General features: G+C 45.4%; 1 protein-coding gene across 1 annotated transcript in view; it reads left to right on the forward strand.

Moving 5' to 3' along the window:
• The first annotated feature begins 3,383 nt into the window (after window positions 1-3,383).
• LOC139276903 (uncharacterized protein SCO4629-like) overlaps window positions 3,384-26,351 on the forward strand; it is a 50,758-nt gene continuing 27,790 nt past the window's right edge. Inside the window, exons 1-4 of the mRNA XM_070894898.1 lie at window positions 3,384-3,448; window positions 4,182-4,291; window positions 5,510-5,604; window positions 24,809-24,932. Of these exons, the coding sequence (XP_070750999.1) occupies window positions 3,384-3,448; window positions 4,182-4,291; window positions 5,510-5,604; window positions 24,809-24,932 (394 nt within the window). The remainder of the gene's footprint in view (window positions 3,449-4,181; window positions 4,292-5,509; window positions 5,605-24,808; window positions 24,933-26,351) is intronic.

Below are 26,351 nucleotides of genomic sequence, written 5' to 3' on the forward strand. Positions count from 1 at the left end.
CATTTTATCCACCTGATGAGCCAGATTTTAGATGATTTAGGAATGTACTGATTCAAAAGCAAAATACTGCGAATGTTGGAAATCTGAAATAAAAACAGAAAATGCTGGTAACACTCAGCAGGTCTGGCAGCATCTGTGGAGAGAAAAACAGAGTTAACGTTTCAGGTCAATGACCTTTCATCTGGCCTGCAAGTTAACTACTTCTCCACAGATGCTGCCTGACCTGCTGAGTATTTCCAGCATTTTCTGTTTTTACTTAGGAATGTACTAAAATATTTTAAGTTCTATCCCTGATCAAATTTAGTTTTTCTTTGGATAAAATGTAGCCTCTTAATTAAAATGTAGAAGTCTTTAGTGTACCTTCATTATTATTTGTAAACATAAGTAGTTGCAGTCTGTCAGAGACGAGTAGTGATGCTGTGGGTTCCAGCCAGGCACTACCCAGTTTACAATACCTGGCTGGAACTCTAATTCACATACCTAGGAGAGAGATCTGTCCATGCATTTATGCATAAAACTCCTCTCTCAGCACTTAAAATTTATGTTGAATACAGATAGGAGTGTCTGTACAGCCTAAACATATATAGGTTAGTTTTAAAGAGGTCCGAGGAATCTCTGAAACGGTTTTAAAATTTATGTTGGCACTGCATTGAATCACGCGCCATATGGTGTCAAATCTGAGCAGTGCGTAACTAGTCACTCCAGGGAGTCTCGCATCACTTCTCATCAGTCATGCTGGGGTCTGACTCAGACGTTGTATCGCATCTTTAGCATTGCTGCAAATTGGAAAGCAGTTTAAAGAACCTATAAATAGGAAAATAGACAATATTTTAAGGATTTTATTGGCTGTTAAAACAACTTGTTTGAATTGTACAAATCTAATATGATGCAGAGAATTAAGAAAATGCCCTAATAATCGATGATTAATGCTCAAGAGCATTAATGAGCTTGAGGTTTTAAACAAAAAAATTGAAAGCTTATTTGAATTATAGAATCTTACAGCACAGAAGGAAGCCATTCGGCCCATCGTGCCTGTGTCGGCTCTTTGAAAAAGCTAACAAATTAATCCCATTTTCCTGCACTTTTCCCACAGCCTCCTGCAAATTGTTCCTTTTCAAGTATATATCTAATTCGCTTTTTAAAGCTACTATTGAATTTGCTTCCGCCACCCTTTCAGGCAGCGCATTCCAGATCGCAACAACTCGGTGCGTTTAAAAAAAAAAATATCATCGCCCCCTAGTTTTACTAATTATCTTAAATCTGTGTTCTCTGGAAACAGTTCCTCCTTATTTACTCACACAGCCCCATATCATTTAGAAAAGCTCTGTTAAATCTCCGCTCAGCCTTCTGCTCCGCGCAGAACAATCCCAGCTTCTCTAATCTCGACACATAACTGAAGTCCCTCATCTCTGGTATAATTCTGGTAAACCTCCTCTGCACCCCCTCCAATGCCTTGACATCCTTCCTAAAGTGTGGTGCCCAGAATTGGACACAATACTCCAGCTGAGGCCTAACCAGTGATTTATAAAAGTTAGCATAACTTCCTTGCTTTTGTACTCTACACCTCTATTTATAAAGCCAAGGGATCCTGTATGCTTTTTATATAACAGCCTTATCAACTTATCCTGCCACCTTCAAAGATTTGTGTATGTAAACCCCCAGGTCTCTCTTCCTGCACGCCCTTTAAAATTGTACCATTTAGTATATATTGCCTCACCACACACTTCCTCCCAAAATGCATCACTTCACACTTCTGCACTAAATTTTATCTGCCATATTCTGCCCATTTTACCCGTCTGTCTGTCTCATCTTCAAGTCTGTTGCTAACCTCCTTGCTGTTTACTACATTTCCAAGTTTTGGGTCAAATGCAGACTTTGAAATTGTGCCCCCTCTACCCAGCTCTAGGTCATAAATATATATCCAAAAGAGCAGTGGTCCTAATACCGACCCTTGTGGGATACTACTGTATACGTCCTTCCAGTCTGAAAAACAACCGTTCACCGTGGCTCAGTTGGTAGCACTCGTGTTCAAGTCCCACTCGAAGGACTTGAGCACAAGAATCTAGGCTGATACTCCAGTGCAGTTCTGAGGGAATGTTGCGCTGTCAGAGGTGCTGTCTTTTGGATGAGATGTTAAATCGAGGTCCCGTCTGCTCTCTCATGTAGACTTAAAAGATCCCATGGCATTATTTTGAAGAAGAGCAGGGGAGTTATCCATGATGTCCTGGCCAATATTTATCCCTCAATCAACATCACTAAAAACAGATTATCTGGTAATTATCACATTGCTGCTTGTGGGAGCTTGCTGTGTGCAAATTGGCTGCTGCGTTTCCTACATTACAACAGTGACTACATTACAACAGTGACTACACTCCAAAAGTACTTCATTGGCTGTAAAGTGTTTGGGACATCCTGAGGTCTTGAAAGGAGCTATACAAATGTAAGTCTTTTAGTGCACTCTGCTTTCTGTCTCTTAGCCAGTTTTGTACACTTGCTACCACTGACTCTTTAATCCAATGGGCTTTAAGTTTGAAAGGCCAGGGCCCATCACAAGGACACAACCAAGGTTGGAAAACAAATATAGAGCAGTCAAAATAAATCATTAAGTATTAGGTGAAGCCAAGTGTATGTTTAAAAGACCTTCAGAAACAAAATTCAATGATCTAGGTAATTTTGAATGAAACAATAGACATTTAAGAACATAAGAATTAGGAGCAGGAGTTGGCCCTACGAGCCTGCTCTGCCATTCAATAAAATCATGGCTGATCTTAGACTTTAACTCTGCTTTCCTGCCTGATCTCCCTATCCCTTGATTCTCCTCGAGTCCAAATATCTATCAATCTCGGCCTTTAATATACCTTTCTCCAGAAATGTAGTCTCATGAGATTTGCATTTCATGAAAATAAAAATCCAATGTGAAAATACAATGGAATGTTTAAAAAAAACCTATATGGGTGTTTATATAAAATATTTAACATACCATATAAATGATCTACATTGTCACGACTTAATGGGATTCTCTTTGACATATAAATGGACTTGTACATGTTTGTTCATTTGTGTTGATCCAGCACATAACTGTTTTATTGATTTTTCCGTTTGCTTACATTTACTGTAGTGGGGGAGGCCTGAATTGTCTAAAAAAAAATAAGGCATTTTTGACCGAGTTTTTTTTCCCCCTGGAATGGGAAAATCTTTCCCCCTCCCCCTTAAAGGGTCCATCTTCCTGCGTTGGGCTGGAGGAATGGGGCGTGGCGCTGAATGGGAAAAGCTGAAATCAGGGATAGCTCACCTCTGCTCGCTGACGGGTCAGATGACAGTATTATTGATGCAAACAAAGGGACGCAGATGCTGCCTTTACCCCGGGCGGCGGGGATCATGCTATGCCTGGTCCGTGGGAAAAGATCTTGGAAGCAGTGTCCTGTGGTGCCATTCCAGCAATAACCAGGTAACGGGATCGAGTGAATGGCTTGTGTGTTCTTATTCCGGATTAGATTTCTTTCCGAATACCTGCGCACGATTCGCACAGATCGAATTTGAAGATTAATTTGGTTCCTGCATTTTTACACACCGGTGTATTACGGGAGGTGACAGAGCGCATTGCAGAGGGGAAGTGATTCCATCATTACAGCTTGAATGAAGCAAAATCTCCCCTCCCGGTATAAATATAGGTCGTTGTGAACGAACACATTTTTTCATATTTTGACTATTCAAATTAATTGAGTTTCAACAATTTAGGGTTATTTTTGTTTAAAGTTCGGGGGGGGGGGGGGGGCGAGGGATATATTAGAATAAATGTCTAGCATTTTTTAAAATTCCAGAAGCATTTATTTTTAATTCCAGAAGGGGGAAAAGAGTAGTGTATCCTTTTTTGTCACAATAGCATACTGAGTAACAGAATGAGAAGGGCAACTGATTTACTGCAGCAAGTCATTTATCATACATACCAACATTTTTCCTGTCTCTGGCACTTTTTATGCAAAATTACAATGTTCGCCAGCTGTGCTGTGTAGAGATTCAGTCAACTTGTGAGGTGTTGTACTGTGACAAACTTGCCCCACCATTAAACATTTTGAGACATAGCATGATAATTCTCCATTTAAAGCTTAAATTTAAATTTGCACTTCGTTGTGGAATGGATTCTATTTTCAGTACAAAATCCTATTCCGGCACCAATTTAGCCCTCGATTGCTGGAAGGGCCAGGCCAGCCAGTTTTTCATGTCACTGAAATAAACCCCAATATTACAGTAATAACATTGCTGAACGGTTACGTCTTTACCTGGCCGCGAAGTAAGCTTTGCACAAAGATATTGCGATCTCTGTGTCGAAAACTTCGGGTTTTCCGACGTTTAATTCAAATCAACAGACTGTGGTGGGGATCCCCTAGTACGAACTGCTATGACGTCAGCAAGCTGACGAAGCAACCAATCAAAATGCAGAATTCTCACACAGCAAACAAGGAAGTGAGCAAGCTCTTAAAATTCTCACATTTTAGAAATGTTAGAGAGAGCTAAACAAAGATTGGGGCTCTCACACGGGCAAAAAGGCAAACCTGAAATAAAGATGAACAAAATTTTTAAAAAATAAATATTTTTTAAAGTTTCTTAAAAAATTAAATTTTTTATTAAAATGGATAAATTTCACTGCACAAAATTTAAATTGGTTTTCCAGGCCCTTAGCCTTTGCTTAGCAGACAATACACTGTTAAAACCCCAGTTACACCGAATCCCTTTGAGACTAACTTTTCGTGGGGAATTTACCAGCGTAATTACTGTGGAAGAGCCGAAGTCTTCGTCAGTTTCCCTGATTTGAGTGATTGCCGGCTCTGTGTGGAGGGTAGGGGGAGGGGCGGTGGTGGTGGTGGAGCCTGTGCCGGAGCTGTCAATGACAGACCGCAACTTCAGGATTTGCACATGTGCCTGCGGTTGCCCTAAATTGTGAAGTTGCGGTTGGTTTCAAAGGTGGAATGACACTGAACGCTGCCAGTTCGCCATCATCTGGACCGCAAATTCCGGACCATTTAGTTTATGGGTGTTGTTGACGCAAAGTGGTTTTAAGTGTTTATCAAATCAAAAGTATTACTTGGGAGTGAGGTCACAATCTAAGCACATTAAAACCAAGCAATGTGACCTCTATTCAAGAACCATCTCATAATGGTTTGAGCACACTTCAGGTGCATTATAGCTCTAGCCTGGTGCAAAGTCACATTTTAAAAGTGTCTATGTAGTCTTTTGAACTTCTTGGATACTTTGTAAACTGAGCTTTCAATGTTTTTAATGTAAGGGGAAGGCCGTGCTCCCACTCCTGTTCCAGTAACAAAAGGTAGCTGTCCAGGGTGTACAGATGCGTACAAGCACTCATCAAAAGGTCTTTTTTATGTCCATGTGACAGTTGGCAGTATAACTTGGATCTGCTAACTTCTCGTCATACTACAAGCACTCTAACCTAAGACTGGTAGCTGCTCCCTCAAGAATATCGCATTGAAAAATGTTGGGTTCTTTATTTTAGCTGATGGAGATGATGTGAGTGGAATGGATAGAGACAGCAAACAATGGGCACAAGTGTTATGGGACTGCCTTAAATTGGGACAACCTCTTGTAAAGGTAGGAGAGCTTCATGAATGACTGGCAGAAAGACAAACTGTGCATTTGCACAGCTACAAAGATAAACATTCTAATGATGAATCATTGTAAGATTATTTCATCTACTGCATTCACTTGCCGTCGATTCCATCCCCCTTTCTGAGCACTGACTCAGGCTGAAACAGACTGTCCGCAACCTCGCCGTGCTACTTGACTGTGAGCTGAGTTTGCCATACTATCATCTCTCCATCACCAAAACCGTCTACTTCCACCTCATTATAGAAACATAGAAACATAGAAAATAGGTGCAGGAGTAGGCCATTCAGCCCTTCAAGCCTGCACCACCATTCGATAAGATCATGGCTAATCATTCCCTCAGTACCCCTTTCCTGCTTTCTGTCCATACCCTTGATCCCCTTAGCTGTAAAGGCCATATCTAACTCCCTCTTGAATATATCCAATGAACTGACATCAACAACTTTCTGTGGTAGGGAATTCCACAGGTTAACAACTCTCTGAGTGAAGAAGTTTCTCCTCATCTCAGTCCTAAATGGCCTACCCCTTATCCTAAGACTGTGTACCCTGGTTCTGGACTTCCCCAACATCGGGAACAATCTACCTGCATCTAACCTGTCCTGTCCCGTCAGAATCTTATATGTTTCTATGAGATCCCCTCTCATCCTTCTAAACTCCAATGTACAAATGCCCAGTTGATCCAGTCTCTCCTCATTTGTCAGTCCCGCCATCCCTGGAATCAGTCTGGTGAACCTTCGCTGCACTCCCTCAATAGCAAGAACGTGCTTCCTCAGATTAGGAGACCAAAACTGAACACAATATTCCAGATGAGGCCTCACCAAGGCCCTGTACAACTGCAGTAAGACCTTCCTGCTCCTATACTCAAATCCCCTAGCTATGAAGGCCAACATACCATTTGCCTTCTTTACCGCCTGCTGTACCTGTATGCCAACTTCCAATGACTGAGGAACAATGGCACCCAGGTCTCGTTGCACCTCCCCTTTTCCTAATCTGCCACCATTCAGATAATATTCTGTCTTTGCGTTTTTGCTCCCAAATTGGATAACCTCACATTTATCCACATTATACTGCATCTGCCATGCTTTTGCCCACTCACCTAACCTGTCTAAGTCACCCTACAGTCTCTTAGCGTCCCCCTCACAGCTCACACCGCCACCCAGTTTAGTGTCATCTGCAAACTTAGAGATATTACACTCAATTCCTTCATCCAAATCGTTGATCTATATTGTAAAGAGCTGGGGTCCCAGCACTGAGCCCTGCGGCACTCCACTAGTCACTGCCTGCCATTCTGAAAAGGACCCGTTTATTCCCACTCTTTGCTTTCTCTCTGCCAACCAGTTCTCTATCCACGTCAGTATATTACCCCCAATGTGCTTTGATTTTGCACACCAATCTCTTGTATGGGACCTTATCATTGCCCACCTCCGACCCTGACTTAGCCCATCTGCTGCCGAAACCTTCATCCATCCACTGAGCTATCTTCTCTGCTTTCCTCCCTCTGCCTCTACACTGAGTGACCTCACCTCGGTGATTTCAACCTCCACCTCAAATCTTCTTGCTCCCTCTCCTCTGAATTCACTGCCCTCCTTTCCTTCCTTAATCCCTCCCTTCATGTAAACTTCCCTACCCATGTACACAGCCTCCCTTCAATGTTATCATCTCGCTTTCTAAGGATAAGGGGTAAGCCATTTAGGACCGAGATGCGGAGGAACTTCTTCACCCAGAGAGTGGTGAACCTGTGGAATTCTCTACCACAGAAGGTTGTTGAGGCCAATTCACTAAATATATTCAAAAAGGAGTTAGATGAGGTCCTTACTGCTAGGGGGATCAAGGGGTATGGCGAGAAAGCAGGAATGGGGTACTGAAGTTGAATGTTCAGCCATGAACTCATTGAATGGCGGTGCAGGCTAGAAGGGCCGAATGGCCTACTCCTGCACCTATTTTCTATGTTTCTATGTTTCTATGTTTCTATCTCGTGTAGCCTCGCTATCTCCACCGATAAGGCAATCTCCTACCATTTCCTTATATCACTCTCTGCCCATAGTCCACCTACCAACCCCATTTTTTTTTGTGTCCACCCCTGGAAAAAACTCTTCCACAAGTTCCTTATCACTGCATTTTCTAATTCCTAACCATCTACAGCAACAACTTGCATTTATATAGCACCTTTAACGTAGCTTGGGGCCTAGGCAACAGAAGGCCACCAATGGGTGAGCGACTTTAATCGGGGCTGGCCTATTCATTGCCTAATATTTCCAACAATATTCTCTACATTCATATGATGTGGGAACCATTGTGTTGAATTCTATAGCCAACACATTTCTATTCAATTACATTCACAGCCTTGATATTACAACAACAACGACTTGTATTTATATAACACCTTTAACGTAGTAAAACATCCCAAGGCACTTCACAGGAGTATTATGCACTAAAATTTGACACCGAGCTGCATAAGTAGAAATTAGCACAGGTGCAAAAGCTTGGTCAAAGAAGTAGGTTTTAAGGAGTGTCTTGAAGGAGGAAAGAGAGGCAGAGAGGTTTAGGGAGGGAATTCCAGAGCTTGGGGCCTAGGCAACAGAAGGCATGGCGACTTTAATCAGGGATGGCCTATTCATTGCCTAATATTGCCAACAATATTCTCTACATTCATGTGATATGGGAACCATTGTGTTGAATTCTATAGCCAACACATTTCTATTCAATTACATTCACAGTCTTGATATTACAGTCACAGTCTGGATAGACTGGGCCTGTATTCACTGGAGTTTAAAAGAATGAGAGGGGATCTCATATAAAATTCTGAAGGGACTGGACAGGTTAGATGCAGGAAGAATGTTCCCGATGTTGGGGAAGTCCAGAACCAGGAGTCACAGTCTAAGGATAAGGGGTAAGCCATTTAGGACCGAGGTGAGGAGAAACTTCTTCACTCAGAGAGTTGTTAACCTGTGGAATTCTCTTCGGCGGAGAGTTGTTGATGCCAGTTCATTAGATATATTCAAGAGGGAGTTGGATATGGCCCTTATGGCTAAAAGGGTCAAGGGGTATGGAGAGAAAGCAGGAACGGGGTACTGAGGTGAATGATCAGCCATGATCTTATTGAATGGTGGTGCAGGCTCGAAGGGCCGAATGGCCTACTCCTGCACCTATTTTCTATGTTTCTATGTTTCTATGTTTCTATTACAACAACAACAACGACTTGTATTTATATGACGCCTTTAACGTAGTAAAACGTCCCAAAAATGTGACACCGAGCCGCATAAGTAGAAATTAGCACAGGTGACCAAAAGCTTGGTCAAAGAGAGAGGTTTTAAGGAGCGTCTTGAAGGAGGAAAGAGAGGTAGAAAAGCAGAGAGGTTTAGGCAGGGAGTTCCAGAGCTTGGGGCCTAGGCAACAGAAGGCACGGCCACTAACGGGTGAGCGATTATAATCAGGAACAGCCTACAATTCTTCATGACATTTCAGCAGCTTCTGACTTGCTAAATCTCACCCTCTCCACCACCTCTGACCCCATTAAAATTATTACACTCTCTCACCCTAGTCGATCCTCTGGTATACCCCTCATCTCTGCTCCCTTAAGTTTAAGGGACGCAGACTTGAATGTCTTTGCTGGTCAACTGGTCGAATCATCCATCACCAGATATGACTAGATCATATAAGCATGACCAGGTCCCGCTCCCATCACTAAAACCGCCCACTATTCTAAGATCATTCAGGATGGCAAAAATAACCATTTCATTCCTATCTTTCCAGTCGTAACAATAAAGTTACTAGCAATGGCTTCTCTTCTCAACCCTGTACCGCCACCAAGGATGTGGCCCCTCTCCTATTTCTCATCTACATAATGACCCTCGGTGACATCATCCAGCAGCACGACATGAGTTTTCACATGTATGCTGATGATACCCAGCTCTACCTCTCCTCCATCTCTCTCGAACCCTCTACCGTCTCTATACTGTCAGTCTGCTTTTCCAACATCCAGTAGAAATTTCCTTCAATTAAATATCGGGAAGACTGAAGCCATTGTTTTTGGTTCACGTCACAAACTCCATCCTCTTTCCATTGATTCAATCTCTCTCTCTGACAGTTGTCTAAGACTGACCAAGTCTGTTCGCGACCATGATGTTATATTTGATCACGAATTGAGCTACCTACCTCATCTGTTCTATCACTAAGACCGGCCATTTCCACCTTCGTAACATCGCCTGTCTCCGCCCTTGCCTCAGCTTATCTGCTGCCAAAACCCTCATCCATACCTTTATCACCTCTAGATTTACTGTTCCAACGCACTCCTGACTGGCCTCCCTAGTTCTACTCTCCATAAACTTGAGGTCATCCAAAGCTCTGCCACCTGTGTCCTAACTCGCACCGTCCTGCTCACCAATCTCCCCTGTACTCGCTGACCTACATTGGCTCCCAGTTAAGCAATGCTTCGATTTCAAAATTCTGATCATTGTTTTCAAATCCCTCCATGGCCTCGCCCTTCCCTATCTCTGTAATCTCCTCCAGCCCAATAATCTCCTAGACTTTTGTGCTCTTTTTATTCTAGCCTTTTGAATATCCCCAATTCTAATTGCTCCACCATTGGTGGTCGTACCTTCAGTTGCTTCGGTCCTAAGCTCTGGAATTCCTTCACTAAATCTCTCCGCTTCTCCACTTCTCTTTCCTCCTTTAAGATGCTCCTTAAAACCCACCCTCATCAACCCTCTCTGTTACCGCTTCAAAAAACTCGATCAAGTTGGTAAAACACGATTTACCTTTAAAATATCTGTGCTGGATTTCCTTAATTAACATAGAAACATAGAAATTAGGTGCAGGAGTAGGCCATTCGGCCCTTCGAGCCTGCACCACCATTCAATAAGATCATGGCTGATCATTCAACCTCAGTACCCCTTTCCTGTTTTCTTTCCATTCCCCTTGATCTCTTTGGCCGTAAGGGCCATATCTAACTCCCTTTTAAATATATCTAATGACTGACCTCAACAACTTTCTGCGGTAGAGAATTCCACAGGTTAACCACTCGCTGAGTGAAGAGGTTTCTCCTCATCTCGGTCCTAAATGGCTTACCCCTTGTTAGATCTCTTAATTTCCAATGAAATACAAACTCCGATGGTAGTTTTAACTTTTTAATCTTGGCAGAGAGCAACAAACTTCTTGGCTTCAAGCCAGGTCTTTGTTCTTACTGAGACACATGGTCAAAATGGTTGTATTTTATACCTGGATCAATTTACAGAAAAGAACTCGCCTTCTTTGACCTTATTGGCTCAATTGAAAGTCTTTTAACGTTTTATTGGCTCGCTACCCAAGGTCCGAAAATGTCAAGTTGATTGATGAGTTAATGCAACATGCCGAACTGCATGTAGCAGCCTTGACTTGGGGGTCTGTGAATTTTCACAGTCTGTCTAAATGAGCCTGTTTGAATTCTCTATTACCCCTTATTCTTAGACTGTGACCCCTGGTTCTGGAATTCCCCTGCAACGGGAACATTTTTCCTGCCTCTAACCTGTCCAATCCTGTCAGAATTGTATATGTTTCTATGAGATTCCCTCTCATTCTTCTAAACTCCAGTAGATACAAGCCCAGTTGTTCCAGTCTCTCCTCATATGTCAGTCCTGCCATCCCGGGAATCAATCTGGTGAACCTTCGCTATACTCCCTCAATAGCAAGAACGTCCTTCATCAGATTAGAAGACCAAAACTGAACATAAACTGGAGTTTAGAAGAATGAGAGGGGATCTCATAGAAACATAAAATTCTGAGAGGATTGGAGATGTTAGAGGCAGGAAAAACGTGGCCTCACCAAGGCTCTGTACAACTGCAGTAAGACCTCCCTGCTCCTATACTCAAATCTTCTAGCTATGAAGGCCAACATGCCATTTGCCTTCTTCACTGCCTGCTGTACCTGCATGCCAAACTTCAATGACTGATGTACCATGACAACCAGGTCTCGTTGCACATCCCTTTTTCCTAATCTGTCACCATTCAGATAATATTCTGTCTTCCTGTTTTTGCACCAAAGTGGATAACCTCACATTTATCCACATTATACTGCATCTGTCATACATTTGCCCACTCACCTAACCTGTCCAAGTCACCCTGCAGCCTCTTAGCATCCTCACAGCTCACACCGCCACCCAGCTTAGTGTCATCTGTAAACTTGGAGATATTACACTCAATTCCTTCATCTAAATCATTGATGTATATTGTAAATAGCTGGAGTCCCAGCACTGAACCCTGCGGCATCCCACTGGTCACTGCCTGCCATTCTGAAAAGGACCCGTTTATTCCCACTCTTTGCTTCCTCTCTGCCAACCAGTTCTCTATCCATGTCAGTACATTACCCCCAATACCATGTGCTTTCATTTTACACACTAATCTCTTGTGTGGGACCTTGTCAAAAGCCTTTTGAAAGTCCAAATACACCACATCCACTTGTCCACTCTACTAGTTACATCCTCAAAAAATTCTAGGAGATTTGTCAAGCATGATTTCCCTTTCATAAATCCATGCTGACTAGGACCGATCCTGTCACTGCTTTCCAAATGCGCTGCTATTTCATCTTTAATAATTGATTCTAATATTTTCCCCACCACCGATGTCAGGCTGACCGGTCTATAATTTCCTGTTTTCTCTCTTCCCTCCTTTTTTAAAAAGTGGTGTTACATTAGCTACCTTCCAGTCCATAGGAACTGATCCAGAGTCAATAGAATATTGGAAAATGATCACCAATGCATCTACTATTTCTAGGTCCACTTCCTTAGGCTGCATCCCAGAGTATTTATCAGGCCCTGGGGATTTATCGATCTTCAATTCCATCAATTTCCCTAATACAATTTCCTGACTAATAAGGATTTCCTTCAGTTCCTCCTTTTCGCTAGACCCTCGAACCCCTAGTATCTCCAGAAGGTTATTTGTGACTTCCTTAGTGAAGACAGATCCAAGTGACTGTTAACTTAGTCCCTGAATATCGTTTCTAAAAGCTTCGCCACTACCGAGGTTAAACTGACTGGCCTGTAGTTTATCCTTACACCCTTTTTTGAACAAGGGTGTAACATTTGCATTTCTCCAGACCGCTGGCACCACCCCTGTATCTAAGGAGGATTGGAAGATTATGGCCAATGCTTCCGCAATTTCTATTTTTATTTCCCTCAACATCCTAGGATGCATTCCATCTGGTCCTGGTGACCTATCTACTTTAAGTATAGCCAGTCTTTCTTGTACTTTCTATCAATTTTTCTCCCATACAGTATCTCAACTACCTTCTCTTTAACTATGACGTTGGTAGCATCTTCTTCCTTGGTAAAGACGGATGCAAAGTACTCATTTAGTACCTCAGCCATGCCCTGTGCCTCCATATGTAGATTCCCTAATTGGCCCCACCCCTCCTCTTACTACCCATTTATTGTTTATATGCTTATGGGTGTTTGGATTCCCTTTTATCTTAGCTGCCAATCTATTCTCATACTCTCTCTTTGCCCCTCTTATTTCCTTTTTCACTTCCCTTCTGAACTTTCTATATTCAGCCTGCATCTCACTTGTTTTCTCAACCTGATATCTGCTTCATCTTATTCTCTATCTCTTTCGTCATCCAGGGAGCTCTGACTTTGGTTGCCCTACTTTTCCCCGTGTGGGAATATACCTCAACTGTACCCGAAAAGGGTTCAAGGCTGAGATAGATAGATTTTTCAACTCTAGAGAAATCAAGAGATATGGAAATCGGGTGGGAAGCTGGAGTTGAGATATGATCAGCCATGATCATATTGAATGGTGGTGCAGGCTCGAAGGGCCGAATGGCCTACTGCACCTATTTCTATGTTTCTATGTAAGATCAACCATGATTGTATTGAATGGCGGAAGAGGCTTGAGGGGCCGTATGGCATACTCCTGCTCCTAATTCTTATGTTCTAACCCTCAGAATCCTGCTCACCTATCATCCCTGTGCTTGCTGATCCCCAATGTCTACAATTTTAAATTTTCATCCCTTCATGGCCTCAGCCTTACAACCCTCCAAGAATGCTGCATTCCTCCAACTCTGGCCTCTTACTTTGGCCTCTGGCCCCCACTCCCTTTGCCCCACTCTTGTTGCGCCTTCTTCCATCGAGGCCCTAAGCTCTGAAATGACCTTCCTAAACTTCTCCACTTCTCCACCTCTCTCTTGTTCCTTAAGATCCTCCTTAAAACTCATCTCTTTGACCAAGCTTTGAGTCACCTCTCCTAATATCTTCTTCTTTGCACAGATTCACGTTTGATCTAATTATACTCCTGTGAAACGGCTTGGGACGTTTTATTATGTTAAATGTGTAACTTGTTCATAGAATCATAGAATAGTACAGCACAGAAGGAGGCCATTTGGCCCATCGAGTCATAGAAACATAGAAACATAGAAAATAGGTGCAGGAGCAGGCCATTCAGCCCTTCTAGCCTGCACCGCCATTCAATGAGTTCATGGCTGAACATGAAACTTCAGTACCCACTTCCTGCTTTCACGCCATACCCCTTGATCCCCCGAGTAGTAAGGACTTCATCTAACTCCCTTTTGAATATATTTAGTGAATTGGCCTCAACTACTTCCTGTGGTAGAGAATTCCACAGGTTCACCACTCTCTGGGTGAAGAAGTTTCTCCTTATCTCGGTCCTAAATGGCTTACCCCTTATCCTTAGACTGTGACCCCTGGTTCTGGACTTCCCCAACATTGGGAACATTCTTCCTGCATCCAACCTGTCCAAACCCGTCAGAATTTTAAACGTTTCTATGAGGTCCCCTCTCACTCTTCTGAACTCCAGTGAATACAAGCCCAGTTGATCCAGTCTTTCTTGATAGGTCAGTCCCACCATCCCGGGAATCAGTCTGGTGAATCTTCGCTGCACTCCCTCAATAGCAAGAATGTCCTTCCTCAAGTTAGGAGACCAAAACTGTACACAATACTCCAGGTGTGGCCTCACCAAGGCCCTGTACAACTGTAGCAACACCTCCCTGCCCCTGAACTCAAATCCCCTCGCTATGAAGGTTAACATGCCATTTGCTTTCTTAACCGCCTGCTGTACCTGCATGCCAACCTTCAATGACTGATGTACCATGACACCCAGGTCTCGTTGCACCTTCCCTTTTCCTAATCTGTCACCATTCAGATAATAGTCTGTCTCTCTGTTTTTATCACCAAAGTGGATAACCTCACATTTATCCACATTATACTTCATCTGCCACGCATTTGCCCACTCACCTAACCTATCCAAGTCACTCTGTAGCCTCATAGCATCCTCCTCGCAGCTCACACTGCCACCCAACTTAGTGTCATCCGCAAATTTGGAGATACTACATTTAATCCCCTCGTCTAAATCATTAATGTACAATGTAAACAGCTGGGGCCCCAGCACAGAACCCTGCGGTACCCCACTAGTCACTGCCTGCCATTCCGAAAAGTACCCATTTACTCCTACTCTTTGCTTCCTGTCTGACAACCAGTTCTCAATCCACGTCAGCACACTACCCCCAATCCCATGTGCTTTAACTTTGCACATTAATCTCCTGTGTGGGACCTTGTCGAAAGCCTTCTGAAAGTCCAAATATACCACATCAACTGGTACTCCTTTGTCCACTTTATTGGAAACATCCTCAAAAAATTCCAGAAGATTTGTCAAGCATGATCTCCCTTTCACAAATCCATGCTGACTTGGACCTATCATGTCACCATTTTCCAAATGCGCTGCTATGACATTAATAATTGATTCCATCATTTTACCCACTGCTGAGGTCAGGCTGACCGGTCTATAATTCCCTGCTTTCTCTCTCCCTCCTTTTTTAAAAAATGGGGTTACATTGGCTACCCTCCACTCGATAGGAACTGATCCAGAGTCAATAGAATGTTGGAAAATGACTGTCAATGCATCCGCTATTTCCAAGGCCACCTCCTTAAGTACTCTGGGATGCAGTCCATCAGGCCCTGGGGATTTATCGGCCTTCAATCCCATCAATTTCCCCAACACAATTTCCCGACTAATAAAGATTTCCCTCAGTTCCTCCTCCTTAATAGACCCTCTGACCACTTTTATATCCGGAAGGTTGTTTGTGTCCTCCTTAGTGAATACTGAACCAAAGTACTTGTTCAATTGGTCTGCCATTTCTTTGTTCCCCGTTATGACTTCCCCTGATTCTGACTGCAGGGGACCTACGTTTGTCTTTACTAACCTTTTTCTCTTTACATACCTATAGAAACTTTTGCAATCCGCCTTAATGTTCCCTGCAAGCTTCTTCTCGTACTCCATTTTCCCTGCCCTAATCAAACCCTTTGTCCTCCTCTGCTGAGTTCTAAATTTCTCCCAGTCCCCAGGTTCGCTGCTATTTCTGGCCAATTTGTATGCCATTTCCTTGGCTTTAATACTATCCCTGATTTCCCTAGATAGCCACGGTTGAGCCACCTTCCCTTTTTTATTTTTACGCCAGACAGGAATGTACAATTGTTGTAATTCATCCATGCGGTCTCTAAATGTCTGCCATTGCCCATCCACAGTCAACCCCTTAAGTATCATTAGCCAATCTATCTTAGCCAATTCATGCCTCATACCTTCAAAGTTACCCTTCTTTAAGTTCTGGACCATGGTCTCTGAATTAACTGTTTCATTCTCCATCCTAATGCAGAATTCCACCATATTATGGTCACTCTTCCCCAAGGGGCCTCGCACAATGAGATTGCTAATTAATCCTCTCTCATTACACAACACCCAGTCTAAGATGGCCTCCCCCCTAGTTGGTTCCTCGACATATTGGTCTAGAAAACCATCCCTTATGCATTCCAGGAAATCCTCCTCCACCGTGAAGCAATCTATGTGCATATTAAAGTCACCCATTATAACTGCTGCACCTTTATTGCATGCACTCCTAATTTCCTGTTTGATGCCCTCCCCAACATCACTACTACTGTTTGGAGGTCTGTACACAACTCCCACTAACGATTTTTGCCCTTTAGTGTTCTGCAGCTCTACCCATATAGATTCCACATCATCCAAGCTAATGTCTTTCCTAACTATTGCATTAATCTCCTCTTTAACCAGCAATGCTACCCCACCTCCTTTTCCTTTTATTCTATCCTTCCTGAATGTTGAATACCCCTGGATGTTGAGTTCCCAGCCCTGATCATCCTGGAGCCATGTCTCTGTAATCCCAATCACATCATATTTGTTAACATCTATTTGCACAGTTAATTCATCCACCTTATTGCGGATACTCCTTGCATTAAGACACAAAGCCTTCAGGCTTGCTTTTTTAACACCCTTTGTCCTTCTAGAATTTTGCTGTACAGTGGCCCTTTTTGTTCTTTGCCTTGGGTTTCTCTGCCCTCCACTTTTCCTCATCTCCTTTCTGTCTTTTGCTTTTGCCTCATTTTTGTCTCCCTGCATAGGTTCCCATCCCCCTGCCATATTAGTTTAACTCCTCCCCAACAGCACTAGCAAACACTCCCCCTAGGACATTGGTTCCGGTCCTGCCCAGGTGCAGACCGTCCGGTTTGTACTGGTCCCACCTCCCCCAGAACCGGTTCCAATGCCCCAAGAATTTGAATTCCTTTCTGCTGCACCACTGCTCAAGCCATGTATTCATCTGCGCTATCCTGCAATTCCTACTCTGACTAGCACGTGGCACTGGTAGCAATCCCGAGATTACTACTTTTGAGGTCCTACTTTTTAATTTAGCTCCTAGCTCCTTAAATTCTTTTCGTAGGACCTCATCCCTTTTTTTACCTATGTCGTTGGTACCAATGTGCACCACGACAACTGGCTGTTCTCCCTCCCATTTCAGAATGTCCTGCACCCGCTCCGAGACATCCTTGACCCTTGCACCAGGGAGGCAACATACCATCCTGGAGTCTCGGTTGCGTCCGCAGAAACTATTCCCCTCACCATCGAATCCCCTATCACTATCGCGCTCCCACTCTTTTTCCTGCCCTCCTTTGCAGCAGAGCCACCTACGGTGCCATGAACTTGGCTGCTGCTGCCCTCCCCTGATGAGTCATCCTCCCCAACAGTACTCAAAGCAGTGTATCTGTTTTGCAGGGGGATGACCACAGGGGACCCCTGCACTATCTTTCTTGCACTGCTCTTCCTGCTGGTCTTCCATTCCCTATCTGGCTGTGGACCCTTCTCCTGCGGTAAGACCAACTCACTACACGTGATACTCACGTCATTCTCAGCATCGTGGATGCTCCAGAGTGAATCCACCCTCAGCTCCAATTCCGCAACGCGGACCGTCAAGAGCTCGAGGCGGATACACTTCCCACACACGTAGCGCCCAGGGACACCGGAAGTGTCCCCGAGTTCCCACATGGTACAGGAGGAGCATATCACATGGCCGAGCTCTCCTGCCATGTCTTAACCTTAGATACCCTTAAATTGGTAATAACAATGTTGCAGTTCACTTACTGATATAAAAAAGAAAAGAAAAGCTACTCACCAATCACCAGCCAATCACTTACCACATTGGCTGTGACGTCACTTTTTGATTACTTTCTACTTCTATTTTGCTTTCTCTCCCGCTGTAGCTGCACCGGTATGCTTTTGACAGGTCGCTCCCCTCTTACCAACTGCCGCTGGCTCTCGATCTCCCGCTGGGCTTTTGACAGGTCGCTCCCCTCTTACCAACTGCCGCTGGCTCTCGATCTCCCGCTGGGCTTTTGACAGGTCGCTCCCCTCTCACCAACTGCCGCTGGCTCTCGATCTCCCGCTGGGCTTTTGACAGGTCGCTCCCCTCTCACCAACTGCCGCTGGCTCTCGATCTCCCGCTGGGCTTTTGACAGGTCGCTAGCTCTTTCGAAGAGCAATCCAATTAGTCCCTTCCCCCGCTCTTTCCCCATATCCCTGCAATTTTTTCTCTTTCAAGTATTTATCCAATTCCTTTTGGAAGGCTGCTATTGAATCTTTCAGGCAGTGCATTCCAAATCCTAACTACTCGGGTAAAAACGTTTTTCCTCATGTCGCCTCTGGTTCTTTTGTCAAATCACTTTTAAACTGCGCCCCCTCGTTATCAACCATTCAGCCATTGGAAAGTTTCTCTTTATTTACTCTAACTAATTCCTGCATGATTTTAAACACTTCTAGCAAATCTCCTCTCAGCCATTTCTGCTCTAAGGTGACCAACCCCATAACGAGCATGGTGGATAGAGGTGTACCGATGGATGTGGTGTATTTAGATTTCCAAAAGGCATTCGATAAGGTGCCACACAAAAGGTTACTGCAGAAGATAAAGGTACGCGGAGTCAGAGGAAATGTATTAGCATGGATCGAGAATTGGCTGGCGAACAGAAAGCAGAGAGTCGGGATAAATGGGTCCTTTTCGGGTTGGAAATCGGTGGTTAGTGGTGTGCCACAGGGATCGGTGCTGGGACCACAACTGTTTACAATATACATAGATGACCTAGAAGAGGGGACCGAGTGTAGTGTAACAAAATTTGCAGATGACACTAAGATTAGTGGGAAAGCGGGTTGTGTCGAGGACACAGAGAGGCTGCAAAGAGATTTAGAGAGGTTAAGCGAATGGGCTAAGGTTTGGCAGATGGAATACAATGTTGGAAAGTGTGAGGTCATCCACCTTGGGAAAAAAACAGTAAAAGGGAATATTATTTGAATGGGGAGAAATTACAACATGCTGAGGTGCAGAGGGACCTGGGGGTCCTTGTGCATGAATCCCAAAAAGTTAGTTTGCAGGTGCAGCAGGTAATCAGGAAGGCGAATGGAATGTTGGCCTTCATTGCGAGAGGGATGGAGTACAAAAGCAGGGAGGTCCTGCTGCAACTGTATAGGGTATTGGTAAGGCCGCACCTGGAGTACTGCGTGCAGTTTTGGTCACTTTACTTAAGGAAGGATATACTGGCTTTGGAGGGGGTACAGAGACGATTCACTAGGCTGATTCCGGAGATGAGGGGATTACCTTATGATGATAGATTGAGTAGACTGGATCTTTACTTGTTGGAGTTCAGAAGGATGAGGGGTGATCTTATAGAAACATTTAAAATCATGAAAGGGATAGACAAGATAGAGGCAGAGAGGTTGTTTCCACTGGTCGGGGAGACTAGAACTAGGGGGCACAGCCTCAAAATACGGGGGAGCCAATTTAAAACCGAGTTGAGAAGGAATTTCTTCTCCCAGAGGGTTGTGAATCTGTGGAATTCTCTGCCCAAGGAAGCAGTTGAGGTTAGCTCATTGAATGTATTCAAGTCACAGATAGATAGATTTTTAACCAATAAGGGAATTAAGGGTTATGGGGAGCGGGCGGGTAAGTGGAGCTGAGTCCATGGCCGGATCAGCCATGATCTTATTGAATGGCGGAGCAGGCTCGAGGGGCTAGATGTCCTACTCCTGTTCCTAATTCTTATGTTCTTATGTTCTTTAGTCTATATATGTAACTGTAATCCCTCATCCCTGGAACCTTTCTATTAAATCTCTTCTGTACCCTCTCCAAAGACTTCACGACCTTCCTAAACTGGTGCCCAGAATTCGCCACAATACCCCAGTTGGGGCCGAACTACTTTTTATATAGGTTTAGCAGGCGGAATGCAATTTTCCAATATACATTTGTGGCATGTATTTTTCTAGTGCCAAATTATGGTCAGTTATATGCTGTGGCCCCATATCCACAAGGGAACCAAGTTGAAACTGCACGAAGACAGCTCATATAGAAAGAAGGCATGCAGGTACAGCAGGCGGTGAAGGAGGCAAATGGCATAGCAAGAGGATTTGAGTATAGGAGCAGGGAGGTCTTGCTGTAGTTGTACAGGGCCCTGGTGAGACCACACCTTGAGTATTGTGTGCAGTTTTGGTCTCCTAATCTGAGGAAGGACATTCTTGCTATTGAGGGAGTGCAGCGAAGGTTCACCAGACTGATTCCCGGGATGGCAGGACTGACATATTAAGAAAGACTGGATCGACTAGACTTATATTCACTGGAATTTAGAAGAATGAGAGGGGATCTCTTAGAAGCATATAAAATTCTGACGGGATTGGACTGGTTAGATGCAGGAAGAATGTTCCTGATGTTGGGGAAGTCCAGAACCAGGGGCCACAGTCTATGGATAAAGGGTAAGCCATATAGGACCGAGATGAGGAGAAACTTTTTCACCCAGAGAATTGTGAACATATGGAATTCTCTACCACAGAAGGTTGTTGAGTCCAGATCGTTGGATCTATTCAAAACGGAGTTAGATGTGGCCCTTACAGCTAAAGGGATCAGGGGGTATGGAGAGAAGGCAGGAGTGGGGTACTGAGGTTGCATGATCAGCCATGATCATATTGAATGGTGGTGCAGGCTCGTAGGGCTGAACGGCCTACTCCTGCACCTATTTTCTATGGGTCCAAGTTTCAGGCCGCGCCTAGAACGGCGCAGCCCCGACCTGGACGCCCGTTTTTCGCGCCACAAAGTGCGCCTAAAGATTCTCCGGCTCCCTGCTGGTCCTCTGGAGTCGGGTGCGGCGCCGCACGGGCTGTGGGGGGCGGAGCTAGGACCCTGCGCTGAAAACAGTGCCGGGACCTCTGCACAGGCGCGCCTGCAGTAGCTTCAGGCGCCCAAAACTGTGTGGGAGGGGCTCGAAACACGCAGCCCCTAGCCCTGACCGAGTGGCCTCACTGGGGCTGCGTGCATAAGGCTGCCTGCTTCCTCCCGGCTCAACTCCCGCTTCCCCCCCGCCCCCGGACCGGACCCGACCCACGCTCCCCACCCCCCCACCCGAACCTCCCTCCCTCCCACCACCCCCCCGACCCGACCCGCGCTCCCCCCACCCGGACCCGACCCGACCCGACCCAACCTGACCTCCCTCCCCCCGGCCCCGACACGAACCGATCCGACCCGACCTCCCTCTGCCCACCCCCCCAACCCCCCGACCCGAACCGAACCGACCTGACCCGCGCTCCCTCCCTCCCCCTACCCGAACCAACCCGACCTCCCTCCTCCCCCCCCCCCCCCCCCCCGCGAACCGTGCTCCCGACGGTCCCCCAGCCCCTGGACTGGACCCGACCCAACCCGCGCTCCCGACCCCGACCCGCGCTCTCCCTGACCCGACCCGCGCTCCCGGCCCCGAACCGCGCTCTCCCTGACCCGACCCGCGCTCCCGACCCCAGACCCCGGACCCGACCCGACCCGACCCAACGCCACCTGCCTGTAAATCTGGTGCTGGGGACGGGCCCTGCCCAAAGTCTTGGGCCCGGCCGGGCCCGGCCCATTCAGTTCCCCTTCTCCTCTCCTCCCCCTCCCCTTCTCCTCTCCCCCTCTCCCCTTCTCCTCTCCCCCCTTCCCCTTCTCCTCTCTCCCCGTTCAGCCTGCCCCCCTTCTCCTTCCTTCCCCCCCTTCTCCTTCCACCCTTGTCCTTCCCCCGCTCCTCCTTCCCCCTCCTCCTTCCCTCCCTTCTCCTTTCCCACTTCTCCTTTCCCCCTCCCCTTCTCCTCTCCCCCCTCCCCTTCTTCTCTCCCCCCTCCCCTTCTCTTCTCCCCCCTTCCCTTCTCTTCTCCCCCCTCCCCTTCTCCTCTCCTCCTTCCCCTTCTCCTCTTCCCCTTCCCCATCTTCTCTTCCCCCCTTCCCCTTCTCCTCTCCCCTTCCCCTTCTCCTCTCCCCCCTTTCCCCTTCTCCTCTCCCCCTTCTCCTCTCCCCCCCCTTCTCCTCTCCCCCCCTTCCCCTTCTCCGCTCCCCCCTTCCCCTTCTCCTCTCCCCCTTCCCCTTCTCCTCTTCCCCCTTCCCCTTCTCCTCCTCCCCCCTTCCCCTTCTCCTCCTCCCCCTCCCCTTCTCCTCCTCCCCCCTCCCCTTCCCCTTCTCCTCCTCCCCTTCTCCTCCTCCCCCCCTTCTCCTCCTCCCCCCTTCTCCTCCTCCCCCCCTTCTCCTTCTCCTCCTCCCCCCTTCCCCTTCTCATCCACCCCCTTCCCCTTCTCCTCCTCTCCCCCTTCCCCTTCTCCTCCTCCCCCCCTCCCCTTCCCCTTGTCCTCCCCTCTCCTTCTCCTCCTCCCCCCCTCCCCTTCCCCTTCTCCTCCCCCCTTCCCCTTCTCCTCCTTCCCCTTCTCCTCCTCCCCCCCTTCCCCTTCTCATCTCCCCCCTTCCCCTTCTCCTCCTCCCCCCTTCCCCTTCTCCTCCTCCCCCTTCCCCTTCTCTCCCTCCCCCTCTGCCTCCCTCCCTCCCCTCCACCTGCCCCCCCTCCTCCCCCTCCCCTTGCTGTCAGAAACACAGACACTGACAGACAGAGAGTGAGAGACACACACAGACAGACAGACAGAGAGATAGAGACACTGACAGAGACACACTGGGGGGGGGGGGGGGCATCCCAGCTCGCTGTTGGAGGGCTCCCGGTGCTGCAGTCGGTAAGTAGAAAATGTTTTATTTATTGATTTAAAAAAAAAATTATTTCTTATTAATTTTTTTTGATTGATTTATTGGTTGATTTATTGATGTTTTTATCATTTATTATTGATGATGGGGGCTCTTTATTTGTTAAACTGAAGTGTTTAATGTTTGTAAACGTCCCTTTAAACCCCCCCCCCCCCCCATTCCCTACGCCTGATTTGTAACCTACGCCTGATTTTCTAAAGTGTAGACAAGGTTTTTTTTCAAGCGTACAAAAATCTTCACTTACTCCATTCTAAGTTAGTTTGGAGTAAGTTTTCACTGCCGAAACTTTGAAAACAGGCGAAAGTGGCCAGACACGCCCCCTTTTGAAAAGAAAATTCTGTTCCAAAGTGAAACTGTTCTAACTGACTAGAACTGGAGCAAACTAAATGCCGAGAATTTGAATTTCTAAGATACTCCGTTCTACACCAGTTGCTCCAAAAAGTCAGGAGCAACTGAGGCCGAAACTTGGGCCCAATGTTTCTTTCAGCTGGTGGAGAGGACAGTATTTGTTTTACTCACTTATCTGGGCAGGAACCAGAGATGAAAGGATAGTTTCCTGACCCACTTTATAAGAACATAAGAAATAGGAGCAGAAGTAGGCCATTGGCCCCTCGAGCCTGCTCCGCCATTTAATAACATTATGGCTGATCTGATCTTGGGCTCAGCTGCACTTCCCTACCGTCTGGGCCATCTCATTCGTAAATTCAATGACCCAGCCTCCACAGCTCTCTGGGGCAGAGAATTCCACAGATTTACAACCCTCTGAGAGAAGAAATTTCTTCTCATCTCAGTTTTAAATCGGTGGCCCCTTAATCTGAGACTATGCCCCCTAGTTTTAGTTTCCTCTATGAGTGGAAATATCCTCTCTGCATCCACCTTGTCGAGCCCTCTCATTATCTTATCTGTTTCGGTAAGATCACCTCTCATTCTTCTGAACTCCAATGAGCAGAGGCCCAACCTACTCAACCTATCCTCATTAGTCAGCCCTGTCATCTCCGGAATCAACCTAGTGAACCTCTGAACAGCCTTCAATGCAAGTATATCCTTCCTTAAATACGGAGACCAAAACTGTACGCAGTACTCTAGGTGTGGCCTCACCCAATACCCTGTACAGTTGTAGCAGGACTTCTCTGCTTTTATACTCCATCCCCCTTGCAATAAAGGCCAACATTTCATTTGCCTTCCTGATTACTTGCTGTACCTGCATACTAACTTTTTGTGTTTCATGCACAAGGACCCCCAGGTCCCTCTGTACTGCAGCACTTTGTAATCTCTCTCCATTTAAATAATAATTTGCTTTTTTATTTTTCTTGCCAAAGTGGATAACCTCAAATTTTCCTACATTATACTCCATCTGCCAAATGTTTGCCCACTCACTTAGCCTGTCTATATCCCTTTGCAGATTCTTTGTGTCCTCCTCGCAATTTGCTTTCCCACCTTTGAAGTGAGAACTATGCTACTCAGTCCCTAATAAAATGCACCTTCACAATAACTAGACCATTAGAAAGGGGTGGAAGGAACTGCTGCACAGTGCAAAGGATTAGAGGCAACAGGTAAACCGAGAACGAGGCCGATAGAGTAGCGATGAAGAGAGAAATGCACTGGTGTGACTGACTGAGCAAAGCAGATGAGAATGTAACTCAATCTGATAAGTTGACAAGTAACATTTTCAACCCTGATCCATGCACTTCAATTTTCACGAGTCATTCTCAACCTTAATCTACTTCTTGATAATATTTTTAATTGTTTTTGAGAATCTGTGTTATTACCATTTACTATTGATGTGGAGACTGCTAATATTGAGTGCAGAAAGGCTGTTTGAGTGTCTTTGTGTTTCCAGAGTGATGTCATTATAGGTCTTGGCTGTCATGATATTCGAGTGGCTGAAAGAGCTGCAAATCTTTACCTGGCAGATTGGGCTCCACTGATGCTATTTACTGGTTACCTGGGAAGCCATACTTCAGGTAAGAAATATTACTTCTTAATAATATTCAAACAAAATAGCATTTCTGTTGCATATAACATTTTTTCTGCATTTTCTGCTGTTGTTTATAGTGTTGCATTCAGGTTTGAGACTTTGCACTTACAACTGTTCTGTTGTGTTTGTAGGAGCTATGCTTAAAAGATTTATTTTTGTTAAGTTTTGTTGTGTCTTTTCAAATTCAACAGTGTATAGATAAACACGCTCCAAAGTTTCGACTCTTCCTTACTTTGGTGAATAAGTTTGCTTTACGGTGGAGCTAGGCAGATTTTTGAACGATAAGAGAATAAAGGGTTATGGGGGGAGCGGGCAGGGAAGTGGAGCTGAGTCCATGATCAGATCAGCCATGATCTTATTGAATGGCGGAGCGGGCTCGAGGTGCCAAATGGCCGACTCCTGCTCCTATTTCTTATGTTCTTCTTATGTAATCCGACATTTTCTAAACTGATTAATTATGTTTTCATGGAACGGAACAAAAGCCGGGGGTGGGAGGCGTGCATTTGTGCCTGAAAATTGCACTTGAGGTGCAATAACCAGCGTAGGACTCTGATTTGCATATTTAAGGAGCTCTGTGCCTGTATCAGGCAGTCGGGCTGTTTGTCCATTTACAGAACCACCTGAAAATTGCGTCCGGAGAGCGTTGGGCACCTATGGGACAGTGCCACGTCTCCACGATCCCCACCAATATTCAGCTGCTGGTTGCTTATTTTTCAGAGAAGAAATGGGTGGCCAGTAGTTGAAAATCGCCCCCCGATACATTAGTTATTTTCACAACCTCAAAGAAGATGTTGATAAATAATGTGCTATGTTACCAATTATGCACAACATTCTTTTCTATACTGCTTTTAAAATAAAAGAGACATAACATTTAAGACTAAGCCCATAAACTGCAGTTTCAACCCTGGGACAGGGCTTCTTGTTATTTTGCAAGATTAAGGTGCGGGGGTGTTGAGTTTGAGCTGCTCTGCCTGGTAGCCATGGATTAGCAGCGGTCTCTCAGTACAGTTCAGTCTGTACTTTGCCAAAACCATTTGACATTAATTACAAAAAAAAGCATATCATTGCAAACACACAGAATTCCTCTGATTGAAGGTCTTGTTTTTCTATATATACACTAATGAAGCAAATACCACCCAACACATTTAAATGTTCCACGTCACAGGTTTACACCTTCCCCTTTCTTCCCACTGAAGGAAAAGTTTTACATTTTAAACATGGAATCAGAAAATATCCCTTTTTTTTTTCTAGAAGACACCTTGCACACCTGACCTCAAGAATAACCTTTCACTGTAAATCAATAACCCTCAAGCTTCTCAGCAGCTGTTGTTTCAGAGAACTCCCGGCAGCACGGAGGCAAACTCAGCATGGGCCAGTGTTTCACAAGCATTCTCATTTTATCAGA

This window comes from Pristiophorus japonicus, chromosome 12 (genome assembly GCF_044704955.1).
Source record: "Pristiophorus japonicus isolate sPriJap1 chromosome 12, sPriJap1.hap1, whole genome shotgun sequence".
In the NCBI taxonomy this organism is placed as follows: domain Eukaryota; kingdom Metazoa; phylum Chordata; class Chondrichthyes; family Pristiophoridae; genus Pristiophorus; species Pristiophorus japonicus.